This window comes from Lupinus angustifolius, chromosome LG04 (genome assembly GCF_001865875.1).
Source record: "Lupinus angustifolius cultivar Tanjil chromosome LG04, LupAngTanjil_v1.0, whole genome shotgun sequence".
In the NCBI taxonomy this organism is placed as follows: domain Eukaryota; kingdom Viridiplantae; phylum Streptophyta; class Magnoliopsida; order Fabales; family Fabaceae; genus Lupinus; species Lupinus angustifolius.
The window spans coordinates 7,990,189-8,011,713 of NC_032012.1; the positions used below are offsets into that span (position 1 = coordinate 7,990,189).

At 34.4% G+C, this 21,525-nt stretch overlaps 3 protein-coding genes across 9 annotated transcripts in view; all 3 read left to right on the plus strand.

The window, feature by feature from the left end:
• LOC109345476 (BTB/POZ domain-containing protein At5g47800) lies at positions 1,463–7,152 on the plus strand. 7 transcript variants are annotated; one of them, XM_019584488.1, is made up of 8 exons: positions 1,463–1,667; positions 3,313–3,352; positions 3,850–3,909; positions 4,375–4,562; positions 4,657–4,726; positions 4,811–5,215; positions 5,315–6,034; positions 6,493–7,152. In XM_019584488.1, the coding sequence occupies exons 4-8, from the start codon at positions 4,504–4,506 to the stop codon at positions 6,952–6,954; spliced, it is 1,716 nt and encodes a 571-aa protein (XP_019440033.1). In that variant the 5' UTR covers positions 1,463–1,667; positions 3,313–3,352; positions 3,850–3,909; positions 4,375–4,503; the 3' UTR covers positions 6,955–7,152. The 7 variants fall into 7 exon arrangements, with proteins under 7 accessions (XP_019440033.1, XP_019440036.1, XP_019440035.1 ...); XM_019584491.1 differs by having other exon boundaries at positions 1,463–1,621; XM_019584490.1 differs by lacking the exon at positions 1,463–1,667 and having other exon boundaries at positions 3,062–3,352.
• LOC109345477 (ras-related protein RABB1c) lies at positions 8,434–11,442 on the plus strand. The gene is made up of 6 exons (XM_019584495.1): positions 8,434–8,592; positions 9,089–9,228; positions 10,059–10,141; positions 10,658–10,862; positions 11,025–11,093; positions 11,278–11,442. Exons 1-6 carry the CDS (start codon positions 8,547–8,549, stop codon positions 11,368–11,370), a joined length of 636 nt encoding a protein of 211 aa, XP_019440040.1. The 5' UTR covers positions 8,434–8,546; the 3' UTR covers positions 11,371–11,442.
• Positions 12,524–21,525, plus strand: part of LOC109345478 (enhancer of mRNA-decapping protein 4-like) — a 12,847-nt gene continuing 3,845 nt past the window's right edge. Inside the window, exons 1-9 of the mRNA XM_019584496.1 lie at positions 12,524–13,494; positions 14,492–14,541; positions 14,640–14,796; positions 14,886–15,104; positions 15,335–15,463; positions 15,631–17,184; positions 17,963–19,750; positions 20,529–20,888; positions 21,360–21,479. Of these exons, the coding sequence (XP_019440041.1) occupies positions 12,727–13,494; positions 14,492–14,541; positions 14,640–14,796; positions 14,886–15,104; positions 15,335–15,463; positions 15,631–17,184; positions 17,963–19,750; positions 20,529–20,888; positions 21,360–21,479 (5,145 nt within the window). The 5' untranslated portion in view covers positions 12,524–12,726. The remainder of the gene's footprint in view (positions 13,495–14,491; positions 14,542–14,639; positions 14,797–14,885; positions 15,105–15,334; positions 15,464–15,630; positions 17,185–17,962; positions 19,751–20,528; positions 20,889–21,359; positions 21,480–21,525) is intronic.

The window sequence follows — 21,525 nt, forward strand, 5'->3', positions numbered from 1 at the left end:
TAAGATCTCATTTATAAAGCTCAAAAGAAATTGATCATCATGATCATGTTATTAAGATCATGATGCTCATCTTCACCTTCATCATATTCTTGTCACAACATCATTTGAGATGAACTTATACCAAAAAAGTAGTCAAGGAAATTGGTCTAAGCTTATGTATATACATTTTGTTCTAGCTATCAAAGATTGACATAAAAAACAAACTATTCTTTTACACACCTTCTTGTTGCTTAGTACAAAAGTCTCTTTAGTTAATAGTTAGAATATCCTCTTTCAGCTGAAGGGATTGTAGGGGGTCCCTTGTCTACATACCTTATGCATGAGTATAACTTTTTATCAGAAAAGCAAGGATTAAAGCTCCAATATGACATCTTGAATTATTTCTCTAAAAACATAAGTGCCATGAATGAATTTTTATAGAATAAACTACTACTATTATCCTCTTCCTCTGCATATGATCGTTATTTTCACAAATGATATTATCGAAATTACACAATCATCCATACAATTGACAAAAGTTATTCACTTTAGTCCGCAACAGAGATTAAAGTGAATATTGTAAATAAGATTTAAGAAACTAACCCGGATAACTTTTGTCAACGAATACAAAAGTGGGAAGGAATGAGTTACTTCACACATGTAAAATCAAATACAAAAGTGGTAGTTTCATCAACTTTGACATGTCTTATAGTTAGAAGACAGAAAAATCACATCAGGGTTATGTAACAAACGGCATAGGGAAGGAAACTTGGGCAACCATAGGGCTAAATAGAATAAGAATATCCCAAAGTTTAGTGGGGGGAACCATGATGACCAATGCACAGTGTATCTGTACATGAGATTTAGCCCCACACACTAGCTTCTTTTCAATTACTATAGGACCACTACAATGCCAAAACTCACTTGCATTGCAAGCTTTTTGTGATTTAATCCTACAACATCAAATTTCAAGTTGTTGGGGTGAACACTCCTTTTTCATTTTTCATCTTCTGTTACATTATATTTTCTGTTCAAAGTATAGTCTCAGTAAGTTTAATATCAGAATTTCAACATCTTATTTGATAAGATATATAACAGTTTTGGTAATGTGTATCATAAGGCACATGTTGAAAAATAAGAAACTTTGTATTTCAAATAATGGTTTTTTAAATTCTAAGCACATTTGAATACACAATTTTCCAATATAATATTTCTATCTTGGATTTCTTAAATTTGCTCTTAGAGCACTCATTAGCATTCCTTTATTATAAATTTTTTATCTGTTACTTTTTATTTCTTATATACATGTGTTTCAAAAGTATAAGAAACATAAAGGGACATCAAATGATGTCCAAATGTGATTGTACAAAAGACTTTATTATTCAAACAAGTTTATCATAGCATGTTTCTAATACATTACTATGTTGACTAATCCCAACAAGAACTTTACAACTCAGAGAATTTTTTTGCATGAAACTACTAAAGTATTCATTTTCCAGCTTCAAATGTTGATGCATATATATGCATGCATCTGATTTTAGGCCACCATATATCTGGCTTCACTTGAAACTTTGGTGCTTCTGCTTCATCCACTTTTTTCAGTTTGTACAGTTACTTCAAAACTAAGCAGCTTTTTTCACTTGTGAATACTTTTCTGCTTCCTAAGTAGCATCAATAATATTTCACTGGTATGTTTTCTACTTAGTTTACCTTTTTAAACTCTTTAGAAATTTCCAATGCATTTCTTAGGTGTTTGATCTTTGATGAAAGGCCTAATTCTACTAGCATAGGGAGAAAACTAGGGACTATAGACTAGGGATAAATTTGAGTAAAGTAGTCTTTTTGACTTACCACTCTACAACTAATTAAAGCTTAAAGTGCTTTTTTCATTCTGTTATAAAAGATGAATAGCACTTTTTGTCAGATATATAAAAAACAATTGTGAGAAAAGGAGCATATTGAAGGTTCTGCTTATAAAAAATCCAAGAGAAAAGTGACAAAGGGAAAATAATAACTAACACCTTTGAGATAAGGGTAACTAGTATAGAACTTTATCAAATCTTGAAGAGTGTGTTCATTTCATTGGCTAAATACCTTAGTTAATGCTATCCAAGAATTAAATAGGGATGTTAATGATTCTCTATAGACAAAGCTAGCTGATATTAACTATACACTTTCCAAATTTTGGTTATGATCATGGTATTGGGATCTGTGAGAGTAGTTGCCTATGAGAAAAAAGTGCCTTGTAAGGCCTGTGATGCTATCTATCTTATTTTGGAGAAAAACCATGAAGGGCTTTTCTTATGTCTTATTGAAAACAATAGATCATGTGCCACAAGCACTGTTTTTTGCTTTATCATCTATATTTGTCTGTGAAAGCACAGACCAAGCTGCATGTCAGATTTCAGCAAATGAATGGTACATAATAGGTTTGAAACTATTCTTATATACAACATTTCTAATATGTTGCTTTTATGAGACTAATGTGGAGCTATGTCAATAATTACATGAATAAAATTGGGAAGGAAAAGAGAAACAAAGGAAGAAGGGTGAAAAAGTTGGCCTCCATTTTTCCTGTTTTTGATGGAGTGTGTGATGCTTGAGAAGACTATACTCTATACTTCAGGATAGGAACACTGTTGGCTAATTATAAGTTTCAATTGAAAAAAGTTTATATATCAAAGTTCATTGAACACAGAGAAAGTGACTAAACAAAGTAACCTCACAAACTTTTTAATGATATTTGCCTTCATTAGGAAGCTTTTGGTCACAAACTAGTTGTTTGCTTAGTGCATTTCTCTCAGATTTCCATATCATTTCCTTAACAAATTCATGTATCCTTATCCTTATCCTTATCCTTATATATATGGAATTATAAGTATCTTATGAAAAAATGGATAACAAAAAAATGCATAAGATTATAAGAATTTGACACCATATATTAAAATCTGTTCGTGAGTTGGTTTCTGAGTAGAATAGAGTGAAAGGGAAGGCTAGGGAACCATAAAACACACTTGGAAAAGGGTTCTGAAGCCTTATTTTTCTCAAGCAGCCACTAAAGTTGGGTTTATGTGTCTTTCATTACCAACATATTTCGTCCAACTGTGAGTTATTATAAAAGCTCCAATAGTTTTTTCTGTCTTATCTAATTGTTAATTTTCAACTTCCAAACACATAATATATGTTCTTCACAATCTATTCTTTATCCAAACACATTAGTCAAGGTAGATCTTGTATGTTTAAGTATGCAACTATTTGCTGTTTGATGCAATATACTTTAGAGCAGTTTTTGATGTTTTTATTTTTTTTGTTTTTGGCCAAACAACATTGAAGAAATTGGGAGTAGCAAAAAGATGCTAATCCATGCAAAAGTGTATGTCCTGTTCAACTCATTCTTCTGCTTTATCCATAAAAGAAATATATTTATTGACAATAGAGTATAGTAAAAAAGCTTATGACCAGAAAATTTCTTAGTTAAGGATATATTGTTTTTGATAAAATATGGTATAAGGATATTGATATTAGCATTCTCCATTTTCAGTTCCATTGTCCTTTTCTAACTTTTGTTTTACTTTCTCAAAAATTGTAACAAACCAATATATGAGTATTGTATCATCACTCATTAGTTCTGATATAAGCTAGTGATATAAAGCTGCATTCACATAATTTCAATTAGCTTCACCAACTTAAGTCATCTTTGAAGTTTGAACTAACTTCCAAAAGGTACTAGAGTAGAGACAAATTTACATTATTGCATGGCATTTAGCATTACTCTCTAAGCAGTTAGTTACTATTCTGCAGATTCTTTCTCAGTGCATGATGGCAGAAACTCGAATTTATTGTTTTTCTTTTCTCCTATGAATTTAAAAGGCTTTCAGAGTTATATGCAAATCAATAAGGTTTCAGGATCCTATGTTCTAGAGAGTAAAGGTATGGCTTTGTTGCAGATTTATGTTCCTATTTTCTCCTTTATTTACTGGAATTTTTCATATAACTATAATAAGCATGAAGAGGACATGACATGGTGTTGTGATTTCTTTTCCTCCCCCTCTATTTTTCTTTTCTTGAAGATTATGTTATTGCAGCCATTTTTTGTGTTGCGCATGGTCATGAACCATGTATTTGGTATATTCGAGAGTTTGAAGTCTCACATTAGATATGAAAGAATGAGTTGAAGAGTTTATAAGTGTAAAGACACGTGAAACCATTGCCTTAAGGTTTTAGTTCAAGATTTGTTGTCTTATTTATGACTCTTCACTCTTCCCATACCCGGTAACAATGGGACTTTCCGATGGTTGGAGGCTTCACGGTCACGGACGGGTCCAACACCATGCTATAATTAATCTGAGTATGCTCATCAATATCTGGATAACCCTTTTGATTTACCTGTAATAGGGTACATAGAATGAAAGCCTTGACTTTATAGTATCTGTAGTATCATTGAAGTTGCAGTCTTAAGAAATTATGCAGGCTTTGAAGTAGAAGCTTTTCTTGATCAGTGGGTTAAAGATTACAACAAAAGATATGAAGTTCATGAAACTTGGTACAAGGCCAGATACTTTCTTCACTGAACAAGCTACCAGGTATTCATATGGATTCATTGGTCAAAAAACAGTATACAGCTTAATTTCCCCATATTATATGTATCACAAATTAACAGTACTATCATAAATGCAGAACTATGGTTTCAGATTTACCTGTAGACCTTGTGATAAAAAACAATGTTACTACTTATCTGCTACACAAGGTATTGGAATTATATTGAGTGCAATGTATCTTAAAATAAAATAAAAAAATAAATCTTGGTTCATCTATAATTCTGCTTTGTTAGCTGCAGTCTCCGCTTAATCGAAAATGTGGCCTTCTACAAAAGTTGTGCTATGATTCAAATGATTCTGAGAATGTTTCTATAGAGCTTGATGATTTGCCTGGAGGGGCAGATGCTTTTGAACTCTGTGCAAAGTTCTGCTATGGATTTTCAATCAACATTAGTGCTCATAACATTGTATCCGCGCTCTGTGCCGCTAAGTTCCTCCAAATGAATGAGTTCACTGAGAAAGGAAACTTTGTAGGGAAACTCGAGGCTTTCTTCAGTTCATGCATTCTTGAAGGTTGGAAGGACTCCATTGTGACACTGCAGACAACTGTTAAGTTACCAGAATGGTCTGAGAATCTTGGCATAACAAGAAAGTGCATTGATTCAATTGTTGAGAAAGTTATTACACCCCCATCACAGGTCAAGAACTCGAGACTATATCAAACTTCCACAAATTTCAAAGATTATTACTTTAGGATATTTTCATAATTTTGATTATAGTATATTTTTTCGGTGCAGGTTAGATGGTCCTACACCTACACTAGGCCTGGTTATAGCAGAAAACAGTGTCATTCTGTGCCAAAGGATTGGTGGACTGAGGATGTGTGTGATCTTAACATCGATCTTTTCCGGTGCATCATAATGGCTATTAGATCAACATATGTGCTTCCATCACAGCTTATTGGTGAAGCTTTGCATGTCTATACCTATAAGATGCTACCTGGCATCACAATGGTTAAAAGTTCGGGCACTTTAGCATCATCACAAACAGAAGAATCTGAGAAAAATAGAAAAATTCTTGAAACAATTGTAAGCATGATTCCTGAAGACAGAGGGTCAGTTTCAGTTGGCTTCTTGTTAAGACTTCTCGGCATTTCAAGCCATCTTGGAGTCTCTCCGGTGACGAAAAGTGAACTAATAAAGAGAGCCAGCATACAGTTTGATGAGGCAACAGTGAGTGACTTGCTTTATGACCAGAATTTTTATGTAGAGTTAGTTGTAGCTGTATTGGAAAGTTTCTTGAAGCTTTGGAAAAGGATGTTCTCCGGTGCCGTGGATAACAGGAACTTTTTAAGATCAATTACAAATGTTGGCAAGCTCATTGATTCCTATCTTCAAGTGGTTGCAAGGGATGATAACATGCCAGTGTCAAAGTTTGTAGCTCTTTCGGAAACTGTACCAGCAATCGGTCGATTAGAGCATGATGATCTGTACCAGGCAATTAACATCTATCTTAAGGTGAATTATACAATACATGCATTGTCTTAAACTTTGCTTATGTTAGAAATATGAAAATCATTCATAAGCCCTTACTTAAAAGCTCAATATCTTCGGAGAGATGGTTCGAGTCATGATATAATATCGGAGTCTCTTTGATCAAATGGTTTAGAGTTGTCTTCACCAAACAATTTAAACTTTTGGAGTGGCAGTTTATGAAAATCTAAACTTGTTGAAATTTTCATTAGTCTCTATCTCGGAAACCGGACAAATGTACATTAAACATAAGAATCTCAGCACTTCTTGAGTACCTTGAGATTCTAACATAATAAACTTCAAACAGTGTTCACATCAAAACACACAATAAAATTACCTAAACTACATTATAAGCACTTTAGGGGTCAACTTCTATTCCTAAGCTATTTTAGTTTTTTACATTACATGTTTCATGATGTGGTTTAAGCCTAATGCATAAACAGGTGCATCCTGACCTTAGCAAGGCTGACAAGAAGCGCTTGTGTCATATTCTAGACTGCCGAAGACTGTCGGCAGAAGCGCGTGCACATGCAGTAAAAAATGATCTTCTTCCATTAAGAACAGTGGTGCAGCTCCTCTACTTTGAACAAGAGAAAGGCTCTAAGGTAACAACCACTAGTTGCAAGCTGCAAAAACCACATGAGCTAGTTAAAAAGAGACCAGCAACAAGAGATAGTCATGGTAAGCAATCTTCGGGCATAGACAAAGAAGAACTCAATAGAGAAGGAAAAGTACTCACAAGAAGAACCTCTCTTAATGAAAGTAGAGAAAAGGGTACACACAAAACTAAAAGATCAGAGGAAAAGTTGGCATTGGAGTTAGAAACAAAGATGGTTATTAGAGGAACCAAAGAAGAAAGTAACTTGGATCCTAAGAAAGAAAATCATACAAAGGGTAAGAAGTAGTAAATGAAAACATGGCTATGCATATAGAGAGATGATAATAGTAACAATAATCTTTGAAGAATTCAGAGAAAATCTCAGCATTGCTATATGTGTAATTTGTAATCTCAATTCTTATTTATTTTTACATGTGTCATAAAATGTAAGCAATGTATGATCTTTTGTACTTTCTGTTTCTCTTAAAAAGAGTTGTATTTATCATTATCAAAGAGGTCATTGCATAAATGCAGTTGAATTCATATATGGATATGATCATACAATTTCATCACATTTCTCTAAGTTAGTTAATTGTAGTTGAAGATTATGTTATTACCTGGCTAAATCAGAACCACTATGGGTGTTCTCTCATCACCTTTGTATCATTAAATCTCTAAGATTACTAGTTCAATAATCAGTTTACCAAAGAAATTCCACTCGAGGCACCACCCTTGATTTTTTGGTACTACCAAGAGTATCCTTCATCACTTTAAGTATATAATTAATCTCTTTCAGGATATGTAAGTGTCCCTCCTAAAAATCTAACATTTAATCTGGTTTGATCCCACCCTTGATTTGAACAAAAGAAATCTTTGTATAACATAAGAAATGTACAAGGTTAAACAAAAATAAGGTACAAGGAGTTGATACTTTTTTGGGTAATATAGTGACTATTTCAATGTAAAAGCCTATAAATTAACCGCCAATAAGTACCTAAACTTTGTATGTATGTTTATGTAGAAACGTAATGTTAAAGTTTATCCCAACTTAATTTATTTTTAAAAAGTATTACAAAAAATTAAATATACACACATAACATTTTTATCTATTCTATCCTACATATACCAAAACATATTATAACTATTTATATGGTATAGTTTTCATTTACCTATTTTGCTCTTATAATTAATAATTATTATAATATTTTTCATACAATAAAAAATATAAATGAAGGTTAGAGGAAGTTACATCCACTAAATATATCAAATTACCAATACATTTTTTGAATAATATCACAATTCATTTTTATCAAAAAATTATAATATCTTATACAAAAAAAATAATACAATTCTCTAGAAGAAATATTCAATACTAAAAAGTAAAAGTGTCAGTCAGCAGTCACTTTTGTGTTTTCCGACACGCTGGTATATATAATAATAATAAATATAATATAATACATGATTCATCATATAATAATAAGCACAACAAAATTAATTTATATATAAATATATATCGAACCATATCATAAAATTAATGAAACAAATTGTATCTGCCTTAAGTTTGATTTGTTTATTTAATAAACTTAATTTTTAACCGAGTTTTAAACGAATATCAAATCGATTTGCGTTTGAGTCCATGTAGGTCCCGTCCTTAGAATGACGTGGGGTATGGGCTTTATGCATGTCGGTATGGTACATAGTTAGGAAATAGAGAAGAGAGTGAGAACGGTATTGTCCTCGCTGGAAAGAAGTGTTTATAGTTTAATCATTCATTTCCATTTTCTCTTTCTATAGATTTCCTTCACTATTTCTTCATCATAACAATTCTCATAACTGATTCAAAAGATTTTAACTTTACATCGTTTGGACCGTGCCCATATCAACCAAAATTCATATACAATGTCATATGCTTACCTCTTCAAATACATCATCATCGGAGACACCGGTAATTTCAACAATTTGCATTTTTTTTGTTATTTGGGTTTTGTTAATCTTCATTGATTCCTCACAATTATTACTAGATATATGAATAATTCTGCAAATTTGTCCCTTGATTCCTATGGAGCTTGCCCAGCTTCGGTTCTGATTGGATTTGTATTTTGTTGTTTAGTTTTTTGTTGAGAATGTTTGAAGAATGATTTTAATTGAATTGGTATTAGGTTTTATTTTTTGGGGAAAACATTGTAGTTATAATAGATTCTTCATCATGACTTATCTTTTCTTAATACATGTAGTCTAATAGGCTAATAGCATGTTTGTAATATAGTTTGCACATGATTACGGGTTGTGTACATGATTTTGGGTTTTATGTTTAAGCCATGATTTGAGTGGAAATGAAGGGGAAAAGTTGTTTGCCAATTGAGTTAAACTATTAGTTTTAGAACTATAATTCAACCATGCTATTCGGAGAGGATTGAGTCTTGTTGCTTTTTCTTATGTAGGAGTTGGAAAGTCATGTCTTCTACTTCAATTCACTGACAAGCGCTTTCAACCCGTCCATGACTTGACCATTGGTGTTGAATTCGGGGCAAGGATGATCACTATTGATAATAAGCCTATCAAGTTGCAAATATGGGATACGGTTTGTTTACCCTATCCTAGACTTGGTCATAAACCCAGCTAATTCAAATCTAGATATCTGTTTAACATATTTTGTTGTCTTTTATTTCTAAGAACTGGTTATTAGTTGTGGTGATCATTTTAAATGAGGATATTTTGGATTCACTTTCACCCTTTAGGAGTTTAGGTTGTATATCCACCCTGAAGTATTTTATATGGTTGAATCTGATAATATAATACCATACTACTTTCCTATGTTGAATCACTGGCTGATTTTCAGAGTTATGCTGGTAGGATTCATATTGGGGTAATAGGGCAAATGCTGATGCCTTTGCCTTATCATAATTGCCGCTATAACTTGATATCACTTTGTTCCGAAGAATTTCATGCCAAGCTCAGTGTAGACTCAAACCATTGTTGAAAAATTAACCAGTTGTGGTTATATAGCCGTGTTGTATTCATGAATTTGTCCGAAAAATGAATATATGCATGAGTATATTTTTTGGCTTTGGAGAGGTTGGATAGTTTTTCTCAAGTGGTTAGGAGACATGGAGTCAAAACATTTAGCTTCTAGAGAGGATGGTGGGTGAAGAATTAAGATATGGGCTTTGGTGACTCCATAAGACACGTTTTTTCTTTTCAGATGGCTAGTCACTATTGTCTATAAATCACAGTTTTGGATTACCCATTGTAACAATCTAGCTAGTTTAAAATTTGGGTTTCATTTTTACATGTTCAGCTTGGATTTATTATCTAGATTTTTCGGGGATGGAATTTTTTCTTATTAAGCTTGGGTTATATGAATTGTGAAGTTCCAAATAGTAAGTCACGGATTTCCTTGTAATATTTCAGGCTGGTCAAGAATCCTTCAGATCTATTACAAGGTCTTACTACAGAGGGGCTGCTGGTGCACTACTTGTCTATGATATAACCAGGTATCCTCAAATTTGAACTTGTATTCTGTTTGAAATCCTAATAAAAAATATTCAATTTCATTTTTAAAGAAAATTTCTTTTGAAGATTCCATCTTATTTACAAATCATACTGTATATAACATTATAAGAGTAGTCTATCACTCTATTTCATCACTTCAAACATGTTTTGTAGATCATTTCAATCCAAGTGAATTTGTTATTTCTATAAATAAGTTGTTTAACACAATATAAGTAAATCTTAAATTTTGGTATGTCAAATGAATTACTTCTTGAATTTTTTAGGGAAGGTATGTCTTGCTCTTCTATATAATGAATATTGATATGTCGAAAAGGATATTGATAGAAAACATCATTTTATGAGTTTTTTGGCTTATGAGATGCATGTTTTGTTCCTATTCTGTTTGGGGGGCTACAGAATAATGTGTAATTTTTTTTGGCTTATGTGTGTTTATGAGAATTATGGTGTTTATTTAATACAAGGCAATGGGAATTATGCTGACCTGTGTTTACAAATAGGAGGGAGACATTTAATCACTTGGCCAGCTGGTTGGAAGATGCAAGGCAACATGCAAATGCAAATATGACAATTATGCTGATTGGCAACAAGTGTGATCTTGCTCACAGACGTGCTGTAAGCACGGAGGAAGGCGAGCAGTTTGCAAAGGAGCATGGCTTGATCTTCATGGAGGCCTCAGCTAAAACTGCTCAGAATGTTGAAGAGGTCACAAGCCACATCATATAAAATTACCTTCAATTTTATTCATCTATTCTCCCACTCCCACTCCCTCTATACGTAGCAAATTCCCAACTTTTCTAGGTTCTTAGGTTGAAATCTTGGAGTATTATCTATATGGAAGTTTAACATAATGCTACCCTTTTGCAGGCATTCATAAAAACAGCTGCAACCATATACAAAAAGATTCAGGATGGAGTTTTTGATGTATCCAATGAGGTTTCTTTCTTTCTTTTTAGCTTTGTGTCATACTTCACCTAATCTGTTTTTATCACTTATATGAAAATGGAAATGTCACATTATATAAGAATATAGAGGATATGTGGGATATATTATTTCAGTGTATTCATTATTCAAGGATCAACTTTTAAGCCATTGACTGATAAATTTTATATGGTTGCAGTCTTATGGAATAAAAGTAGGATATGGTGGAATTCCAGGACCATCAGGAGGTAGGGATGGCCCTGCTGCTGCAGGTGGAGGCTGTTGCAGTTGAAGTGAAGATATTGCAAACTATTTGCTTCAATGTTGTTTGGGTCTGGATTTGAAGATATATACCATCTATGTTCATTGATAAAGAAAAACAGATAATTGTATAATGTTTTCTGTATGATCTTGAATTTGTATTTTTTTTTTACTCAAACTGATTATTTGTCTGTATTTATTGTGTGTATAACTAATTCATATTTGTTTCACTCTTCTTGTTTATAATAGAATTTTTCTATGGTTGAAATGTAAGGTGTGACCTTTTTTCATTGCCTGAATTTAACTATGGTCAAATCATTCTCCAGTTCCTTGAACCATTTTGGAATTTTTATACAGGTTCCCAAACTTTACAAATTTGTAATTGAGTCCCTGAACTTGTAAAATTTATAATTGGATCTCTAAACATTAAATTTGTAATTAGGTTGGGGAACTCTATCTTAATTCTTTTATCTTAAATAATAATGACAATTGATAACAATAACAGTGATATTAATAATAAATAAGTTAATATGTTGTGTAAATGTATTATCTTAAATTCTATGTAATATGTTCTATTTTTAAGAAATTATAGTCTTAAGTTTAATTAAACTATTTTATTTTTAAAAATGAGAGTTTTAAAACAAAGGAAATAACAATTTATATTCAATCTGTGAGTGATTGTATAGCCCAAATACTGATATTAATATTATTTATATTCTATTGTTAATGAATATGAAAAGATTACAGAATTACAAATAATGAACTTTTTCCATTTATATATACCCTATATCATATGATTTAGTAAATAAAGGTTCTAAAGGAGCTTATTTTTATAAAACTTTGTACACCAAGAGTTTGAAATTAATATACATGGTCATGATAAAACTTTCTATGCAGTACATATATCATCTATTATTCACATATAAGAGTAAATGATATTTTTTCTTTCTTATTTAGGAAATCCATATTCTACTATGTTGTAGGGTTTATGATATGTCCATCACTCTAAAAGTTCCCATCATTTGGGAAAATATGCAAAAATCCTCAATTGCTGAATAACCCTTATTTTTACATGAATTTTCACTAACTGTCTCTTTTATATTACTGTCCTAACAGAGGATACCAAGAGAAGGGGAAAACCAGTAATAATTATTATGTTTACAATTTTTTAATAATTTTATATTTTTCTGGGATTGCCAAACACACTAAGATGAAAGAAAGAACATAGTACGAACTACGAAGTAGCAGTTCAACACTAAAAATTCAATTTTTCAGATCTCATAAAATCAGCATAAACTGAATCTCTTATTTAGTACCACCCCATCTTCATCTTTCTGATTATTGATTCCAAAGTTTCAATTTTGCATGTGATTCTGCATCAAAGTTTATGGCTTTTCAAGGAAATCCAAATCAACACCAACAATATTTACAAACACAAAAACCCCATTTTGATTTGAATAAGGTTTTCAATCCAACAACAACAACAACAAATAACCCTTTACCTTCAAATTCAACAAATTTGAATACTTCCCCTTCATTCCCTTCTCCTTCTCCTTCCACTCCTCCACCTTCTTCATTTCCAATCCCTTCTTCTTCTTACCCTCCACCCACTGCCACATACCCTTTTCAAAACCCTCACTATTTTCCTTATCCAAACCTTCAGCAACAGCACCTTCATGAAATGAATGCAACACAAAGACCAATCTTTCAACCCTCTTCATCCCCAAACCCCAACACTACAAGTAGTGCAAGGCTCATGGCCATGATGAACACCCAAAACCCTCCCTCCAATCCTGATTCACCTGTTATGTATCAAGCAGCACCTTCATCAAATGAATTTTCAGTACCTACAAGCCCTGCAGTGTTGCCCTTGACTTCGGCTGCACCAGCTAGGATACTGAGCACCAAGTTCCCGAGGGGGCGGCGTTTGATTGGAGAGAATGTAGTTTATGACATTGATTTTAAGCTGCCAAGTGAGGTGCAGCCTCAGCTTGAAGTCACTCCTATCACCAAATATGCATCTGACCCTGGCCTCATGCTTGGTCGCCAAATTGCGGTGAATAGGACTTATATTTGCTATGGACTCAAACTTGGCGCTATCCGGGTGCTGAATATTAATACTGCATTGAGATATTTGCTGAGAGGTCATACTCAGGTGGGCTTTTTTTCACACTAGTGTTTTCTTTTGTTGTGTTGCTTTTGGCCTGCATTTGACTGTGAAATCAATTTTCATGCCTTTGCACTTTGCAGTAATGGCTAGAATGTAGTAGTCTAGGTGGAGGATCATTTTTTCTGTATAGAAATTTGCTTGTTTAGTCAGGCATGGCTTCTTGGTGCCATGAGTGGTTGATTCATTGCCTTGGTGATTAAGGGTGCTAGGGTAGTTATATAACTCATTTTAATGTTTGACATTTTCCATTAACATTGTGTCAGCTTGATGTGTTTTAGTACCCTCTGCTTGTGTGAGGCAATACTTCCAGTTCCAGTGTGATATGGACTTCAGTTTCCTACGACACAATTGTATTATTTTCGCACTAATCACTACTCACACACGCTGCCGTTGTTGTCTGTTGCCATGAGACCATAAGAAAGGCACAGGATTTTACCCTTTTCCGTATAAATTCATGAGGAATTTGCACCAAGGAAAAGGGTAAAATAATATGGGACTATTAGGTTATGTTTGTTTATTCTGTTTCATACCTTTGCCTCATCTCAATTTAAGTTTATCATCCTGAGTTTCAGTAGTTGGCTGCAGTAAGTTAAGATATAGTATAGACAAATGATGCTATGATTGTTTATTGATGTTTGGAAGCGATTGTATTTGACTTGTTTCTGTTGTTCTTTCCTTCACATTTAGTTTGTCCTTTCCTTTAATTGGTATGGTTTATTTAGTTATTGATACCACGATCCTAAAATTTTAGAGTAATATGTGACTGTTTAAACTTTTTTTTAACCGCCATATGGTTTATCTTGGTAGCTGTTCTCCACGTTGCTCATATCTTATAATCGCAACTTCCTTTATACATGCAAAGCTTGCTCTACCTCGTATGAGTCTACCGTTATTCACGTTCTAGATTTGATATTTTCTTCCCTTCATTCAATTTCCAATCTATATCCCCATTACATTTATATATATCACCCTTTTTTATCAGAAAGTAACAGACATGGCCTTCTTTGCTGAAGATCTTCACCTGTTGGCTAGGTAAATATCCAATTTTTATTTCTTATTTAACTTTTTTCTTGTGGTACACTTATGTTTATTAATTATTTTCCATCTTGAATTTTCTTGTGTGTTCACAGTGCCAGCACTGATGGGAGAATTTTTGTATGGAAGATCAATGAGGACCCTGATGATGAAGATAAGCCTCAAATTGGTGGAAAAGTTATTACAGCCATTCAAATATTAGGAGAGAGTGAACCAGTTCATCCGCGAGTATGCTGGCATCCCCATAAGCAAGTAAGAGCAACTTTCCTTAAGTTTATTATCTTTCAATTTGCGTTAACCCCTATAAACTCTTAGCTTACCAGTTTCGAATTGACCAACAGGAGATTTTATTGGTTGCTATTGGAAATCGTATCCTCAAAGTTGACACTATGAAAGCTGGAAAAGGTGAAACTTTTTCTGCAGAGGAGCCTCTTAAATGTTCCATCGATAAGTTGATTGATGGGGTGCACCTTGTTGGTAAACATGACGGAAATGTCACTGAGTTGTCAATGTGCCAATGGATGAAGAGTCGATTAGCTTCAGCGTCAGAAGATGGCACGGTCTGCATTTGACTCTCTCATTGCCTTGATCTGTTGCTTTGTATATTTTTTGTCTTCCAATTTTACACTAGTGTTATCTGTGAAACAATTAATATGTTCTTGACTCCATATTTTATATATGGTTGGAGGGGGGCAATGGTTCAAGTCTTTGTATTACATCTTGGAGTTTTTAATATGAAGAAAAGATTTATGTTCATTCTGTTCTACTTCTAAACTAGTTTTGTCAACAGGTGAAGATATGGGAAGAACGTAATGCAACGCCACTTGCTGTTATCAGACCACATGATGGCAAACCTGTTAATTTCGTTACATTCTTGACTGCTCCTCACCGCGCTGATCACATCGTTCTTATCACAGCGGTACATGCTCCTAGTCCTTCTCATTATTGGAAACACGGTATATGATTTGCTTTTGGACTATATTTTATGCAGCTTGACCATTAGTCATGTCTGCTCAAAGTGGTATCCATGACCCCTTTGTGCCATTCATAAACTAATCTCTTTTTATGTATTTTCCTTTACTGCAGGGCCCACTAAATCAGGAAGTGAAGATATGGGTCTCTGACAATGAGGAAGGCTGGTTATTGCCTAGTGATTCCGAGTCATGGAGTTGTATTCAGACTTTAGAAATAAGAAGTTCTTCAGAAGCCAACCCTGAGGATGCGTTCTTTAATCAAGTTGTAGAACTCCCCCATGCTGGTTTGTTTCTGTTAGCAAATGCCAAGAAAAATACAATATATTCTGTGCACATAGAGTATGGATCAAATCCTACTGCCACTCGCATGGATTACATTTCCGAGTTCACAGTCACAATGCCTATATTAAGTCTTACTGGTACAAGTGACAGTTTACCGGATGGAGAGAATATTGTACAGATATATTGTGTTCAAACACAAGCTATTCAACAATATGCACTCAATTTGTCACAATGTTTGCCTCCACCCCTGGACAATGCCGACCTAGAAAAACCAGAACTCAATCTATCTTGTTCCTCTAATGCTTTGTATGAATCTTCTAATCTGGAAACCAAAAATATGCCACAAGTTCATTCTAGCAACTCTGAAAGTGCCCCTGTTGTAAGCCTTCCTGTAAATTTGTCTACTTCAGATATTTTTGGTTTGCCTGAAGCTTCTACTTCCGATATAGAAACTAAGCCAAATGATTTGCCTTCTCATAATGGTTTTGAACATATCCAATCTTCTCTTCCTCCCCATCCTCCGAGTCCAAGATTGTCCCATAAGTTATCTGATTTGAAAGGTTCATCGAATAATTTAGAGACTAATTCAGCAAATGCTGATCACAACAGCGAGCAGACCAATCTTGAGTCTTCAGCTGAACGGAAAGTTGAGTCTGAAAAAGATAATACGACTGATGTGGCTGCACCAGGTGACAGTTTGAGGAAGAATGATGGATTTATACAAAATGATGTCTCTATGGTTTCTAATTCCCCTGCAACATTTAAACAACCAACACATTTGATAACTCCATCTGAGATATTCTCCAAAGCTAGTTTATCTTCTGAGAATCCCCAAATTTCTCAAGATATGAATGCTCAAGATGTGGCTGCTCATGGTGATTCAGAAAACTCTGAAGTAGAGGTTAAAGTTGTAGGCGAGACAGGTTCCAATCAAGAGAATAATGAGTATGACAGAGACAGGGACTCTAATACTGATGTCGCTGAGAAGAAAGATAAGCTATTCTATTCTCAGGCATCTGATCTTGGCATTCAGATGGCCAGAGAGGCCTATACCACCGATGAGGTTCGCCATGCTGATAATATTAAGACTATTGATGTTCCTGATCAAAGATCTAACGCTATTGAGGAAGAAGTTCAGGACACGAGTAAGGATGCGCCTGTAAGCATTAGTGAATCAGAAATTGTGGCTGTTAATTTTCAGTCTCCACTACCTGCCTTGAAAGGTAAAAGACAGAAAGGCAATGGTTTTCAAGTGCCTGGTAGATCTTCTACCAGTCCTTTTGACTCAACCGATTCGTCAAACAACCAAGGTGGCATTTCAGGTGGCTTGTCCAAGGAAGCTGCTTTACCCCAGTTATCCACTATGCATGAGATGCTGAGCCAGGTTATTAATTTACATTTGAAGTTCTCTTTTTGTCGGCTTCATTTTAACATGTTGTGTACCTTGCATATATTTAACATTTATAAAATAACCCCTGATTCTGGTAGTGCTATTCTTTTCTGTCTTGATGTGTATTTTTGTATTGTATTATGGGTTCGACATGCTACAAGTAGAACATAATTTTTTGTTATCTAGATGAAGAGTTTGCTGCTAAGTAACCTTGTTAAAATTGGTTTTTATTTAATATCTTCATTATGATCAAATTTGAGGCAGAAGGCTTGTTTCTCTGAAAAACTTTATGGAAGTTTCTATAGGTATGTAGTGCCGATAGAGTGTCTAGATTTTTTTCATTTGGAGGTAAAAATACAATGTGTTGCATACGCAGCTTGAAACTGGAATAGACCTGTCCTGTGATGAAACCTGATCCTTTACTTCCATGTCTTTCTTATGTATCTCTCTCGCCTTTATTCCTTTTCTGTTATTCTGAAACATAGATAAGCAACATTTCTCTTATGTATCGACACCATGGTTTTATGGTTACATTATTTAATAGTGCCATGAGGTTGATATTTTTTTTTTAACGTTTAGTCTTATCATGATGCCACTTTCCCTGCATCCATCCAGAATAACTCTTACGAAAACTAGTCTTTCCTAAGAAGGCATCTTTTGTTGAGTTATCTGGTTTTCTTACTCTTCTATACTCACGTCATTCAATTACGTTCTTTTTTTATATATATTTTTGTTTTTTTTTATCTCTTCTTTAATTTCCTTTTTTTTGCAGTTATTAAGCATGCAGAAAGAAATGCAGAAGCAGATGACTGTGATGGTTTCTGTCCCAGTTACCAAGGAAAGTAGAAGATTAGAAGGATCCTTAGGTCGGAGCATGGAGAAAGTTGTTAAGGCTAACAGCGATGCTTTGTGGGCTCGCGTGCAAGAAGAAAATTCAAAGCAAGAGAAGTTAGAGCAAGACTGTACACAGCAAATAACAAACTTGATTTCCAATTATGTAAACAAGGATATGACTACTGTACTCGAGAAAATCATTAAGAAGGAAATATCTTCAATTGGATCAACTGTTGCTTCTTCAGTTAGTCAAATTGTAATTCAGACTTTAGAAATAAGAAGTTCTTCAGAAGCCAACCCTGAGGATGCGTTCTTTAATCAAGTTGTAGAACTCCCCCATGCTGGTTTGTTTCTGTTAGCAAATGCCAAGAAAAATACAATATATTCTGTGCACATAGAGTATGGATCAAATCCTACTGCCACTCGCATGGATTACATTTCCGAGTTCACAGTCACAATGCCTATATTAAGTCTTACTGGTACAAGTGACAGTTTACCGGATGGAGAGAATATTGTACAGATATATTGTGTTCAAACACAAGCTATTCAACAATATGCACTCAATTTGTCACAATGTTTGCCTCCACCCCTGGACAATGCCGACCTAGAAAAACCAGAACTCAATCTATCTTGTTCCTCTAATGCTTTGTATGAATCTTCTAATCTGGAAACCAAAAATATGCCACAAGTTCATTCTAGCAACTCTGAAAGTGCCCCTGTTGTAAGCCTTCCTGTAAATTTGTCTACTTCAGATATTTTTGGTTTGCCTGAAGCTTCTACTTCCGATATAGAAACTAAGCCAAATGATTTGCCTTCTCATAATGGTTTTGAACATATCCAATCTTCTCTTCCTCCCCATCCTCCGAGTCCAAGATTGTCCCATAAGTTATCTGATTTGAAAGGTTCATCGAATAATTTAGAGACTAATTCAGCAAATGCTGATCACAACAGCGAGCAGACCAATCTTGAGTCTTCAGCTGAACGGAAAGTTGAGTCTGAAAAAGATAATACGACTGATGTGGCTGCACCAGGTGACAGTTTGAGGAAGAATGATGGATTTATACAAAATGATGTCTCTATGGTTTCTAATTCCCCTGCAACATTTAAACAACCAACACATTTGATAACTCCATCTGAGATATTCTCCAAAGCTAGTTTATCTTCTGAGAATCCCCAAATTTCTCAAGATATGAATGCTCAAGATGTGGCTGCTCATGGTGATTCAGAAAACTCTGAAGTAGAGGTTAAAGTTGTAGGCGAGACAGGTTCCAATCAAGAGAATAATGAGTATGACAGAGACAGGGACTCTAATACTGATGTCGCTGAGAAGAAAGATAAGCTATTCTATTCTCAGGCATCTGATCTTGGCATTCAGATGGCCAGAGAGGCCTATACCACCGATGAGGTTCGCCATGCTGATAATATTAAGACTATTGATGTTCCTGATCAAAGATCTAACGCTATTGAGGAAGAAGTTCAGGACACGAGTAAGGATGCGCCTGTAAGCATTAGTGAATCAGAAATTGTGGCTGTTAATTTTCAGTCTCCACTACCTGCCTTGAAAGGTAAAAGACAGAAAGGCAATGGTTTTCAAGTGCCTGGTAGATCTTCTACCAGTCCTTTTGACTCAACCGATTCGTCAAACAACCAAGGTGGCATTTCAGGTGGCTTGTCCAAGGAAGCTGCTTTACCCCAGTTATCCACTATGCATGAGATGCTGAGCCAGGTTATTAATTTACATTTGAAGTTCTCTTTTTGTCGGCTTCATTTTAACATGTTGTGTACCTTGCATATATTTAACATTTATAAAATAACCCCTGATTCTGGTAGTGCTATTCTTTTCTGTCTTGATGTGTATTTTTGTATTGTATTATGGGTTCGACATGCTACAAGTAGAACATAATTTTTTGTTATCTAGATGAAGAGTTTGCTGCTAAGTAACCTTGTTAAAATTGGTTTTTATTTAATATCTTCATTATGATCAAATTTGAGGCAGAAGGCTTGTTTCTCTGAAAAACTTTATGGAAGTTTCTATAGGTATGTAGTGCCGATAGAGTGTCTAGATTTTTTTCATTTGGAGGTAAAAATACAATGTGTTGCATACGCAGCTTGAAACTGGAATAGACCTGTCCTGTGATGAAACCTGATCCTTTACTTCCATGTCTTTCTTATGTATCTCTCTCGCCTTTATTCCTTTTCTGTTATTCTGAAACATAGATAAGCAACATTTCTCTTATGTATCGACACCATGGTTTTATGGTTACATTATTTAATAGTGCCATGAGGTTGATATTTTTTTTTTAACGTTTAGTCTTATCATGATGCCACTTTCCCTGCATCCATCCAGAATAACTCTTACGAAAACTAGTCTTTCCTAAGAAGGCATCTTTTGTTGAGTTATCTGGTTTTCTTACTCTTCTATACTCACGTCATTCAATTACGTTCTTTTTTTATATATATTTTTGTTTTTTTTTATCTCTTCTTTAATTTCCTTTTTTTTGCAGTTATTAAGCATGCAGAAAGAAATGCAGAAGCAGATGACTGTGATGGTTTCTGTCCCAGTTACCAAGGAAAGTAGAAGATTAGAAGGATCCTTAGGTCGGAGCATGGAGAAAGTTGTTAAGGCTAACAGCGATGCTTTGTGGGCTCGCGTGCAAGAAGAAAATTCAAAGCAAGAGAAGTTAGAGCAAGACTGTACACAGCAAATAACAAACTTGATTTCCAATTATGTAAACAAGGATATGACTACTGTACTCGAGAAAATCATTAAGAAGGAAATATCTTCAATTGGATCAACTGTTGCTTCTTCAGTTAGTCAAATTGTAGAGAAAACAGTATCATCTGCTATCGTGGAATCATTCCAGGTTAGATTAAATTCAAAATTTGAAAGTTCTACTGTTCAAACAGAGTTGAAGCGTGGTTAGTTTTTAGCTTTTTTTTGGGTGTTAATTTGCTCGGAGGAACCCTCATTCCAAATGGTGCCATCACATGACAAATTATGATCCTTCAAAGAGTACTATATAAAGTAGTTGGGTACCATGACTCATGACAAACTTCTAATATATAAAAAGTCATGGCAAACTTAAATGTTTTATATCAGAAATATGTGTGCCAATTATGGTTAACAAACAGGCATGATTTTTTGTTCTATATGGTAACATGATACTTGAGTTTTTTGTTCTATAATAGAGAATTTTGGCGTCATTCAATCCATTTACTCATTTAGTGCACCCCACCTTGTGGGACTAAGGTTTGTTTGTTATGTACGCGCTGCTACAGGGAAGGCATATTTTGTTTCAATATTTCTGACTCAGGTTATGCTATAAATTATGCAGAAGGGAGTAGGAGAGAAGGGACTGCATCAACTAGAAAAATCAGTTAGTTCTAAGCTTGAAGCTACAATGGCTAGGCAGATACAAACACATTTCCGAACTTCTGGCAAGCAAGCTCTTCAGGTAAGCATATAGGTCAATATCCACAATATTTTGAAAGACCTCTTTG

What these genes read in the sequence shown, in the direction of transcription:
- LOC109345476 (XM_019584488.1), top strand. Translation starts at nt 4,504, where the DNA reads ATGAAGTTCATGAAACTTGGTACAAGGCCAGATACTTTCTTCACTGAA. An exon ending in TTATTACACCCCCATCACAG is followed by an intron (nt 5,216 to 5,314) that starts GTCAAGAACTCG and finishes TTTTCGGTGCAG; the next exon opens with GTTAGATGGTCCTACACCTA. An exon ending in CAATTAACATCTATCTTAAG is followed by an intron (nt 6,035 to 6,492) that starts GTGAATTATACA and finishes ATGCATAAACAG; the next exon opens with GTGCATCCTGACCTTAGCAA.
- LOC109345477 (XM_019584495.1), top strand. Translation starts at nt 8,547, where the DNA reads ATGTCATATGCTTACCTCTTCAAATACATCATCATCGGAGACACCG. An exon ending in CATCATCATCGGAGACACCG is followed by an intron (nt 8,593 to 9,088) that starts GTAATTTCAACA and finishes TTTCTTATGTAG; the next exon opens with GAGTTGGAAAGTCATGTCTT. An exon ending in CTGCTCAGAATGTTGAAGAG is followed by an intron (nt 10,863 to 11,024) that starts GTCACAAGCCAC and finishes ACCCTTTTGCAG; the next exon opens with GCATTCATAAAAACAGCTGC.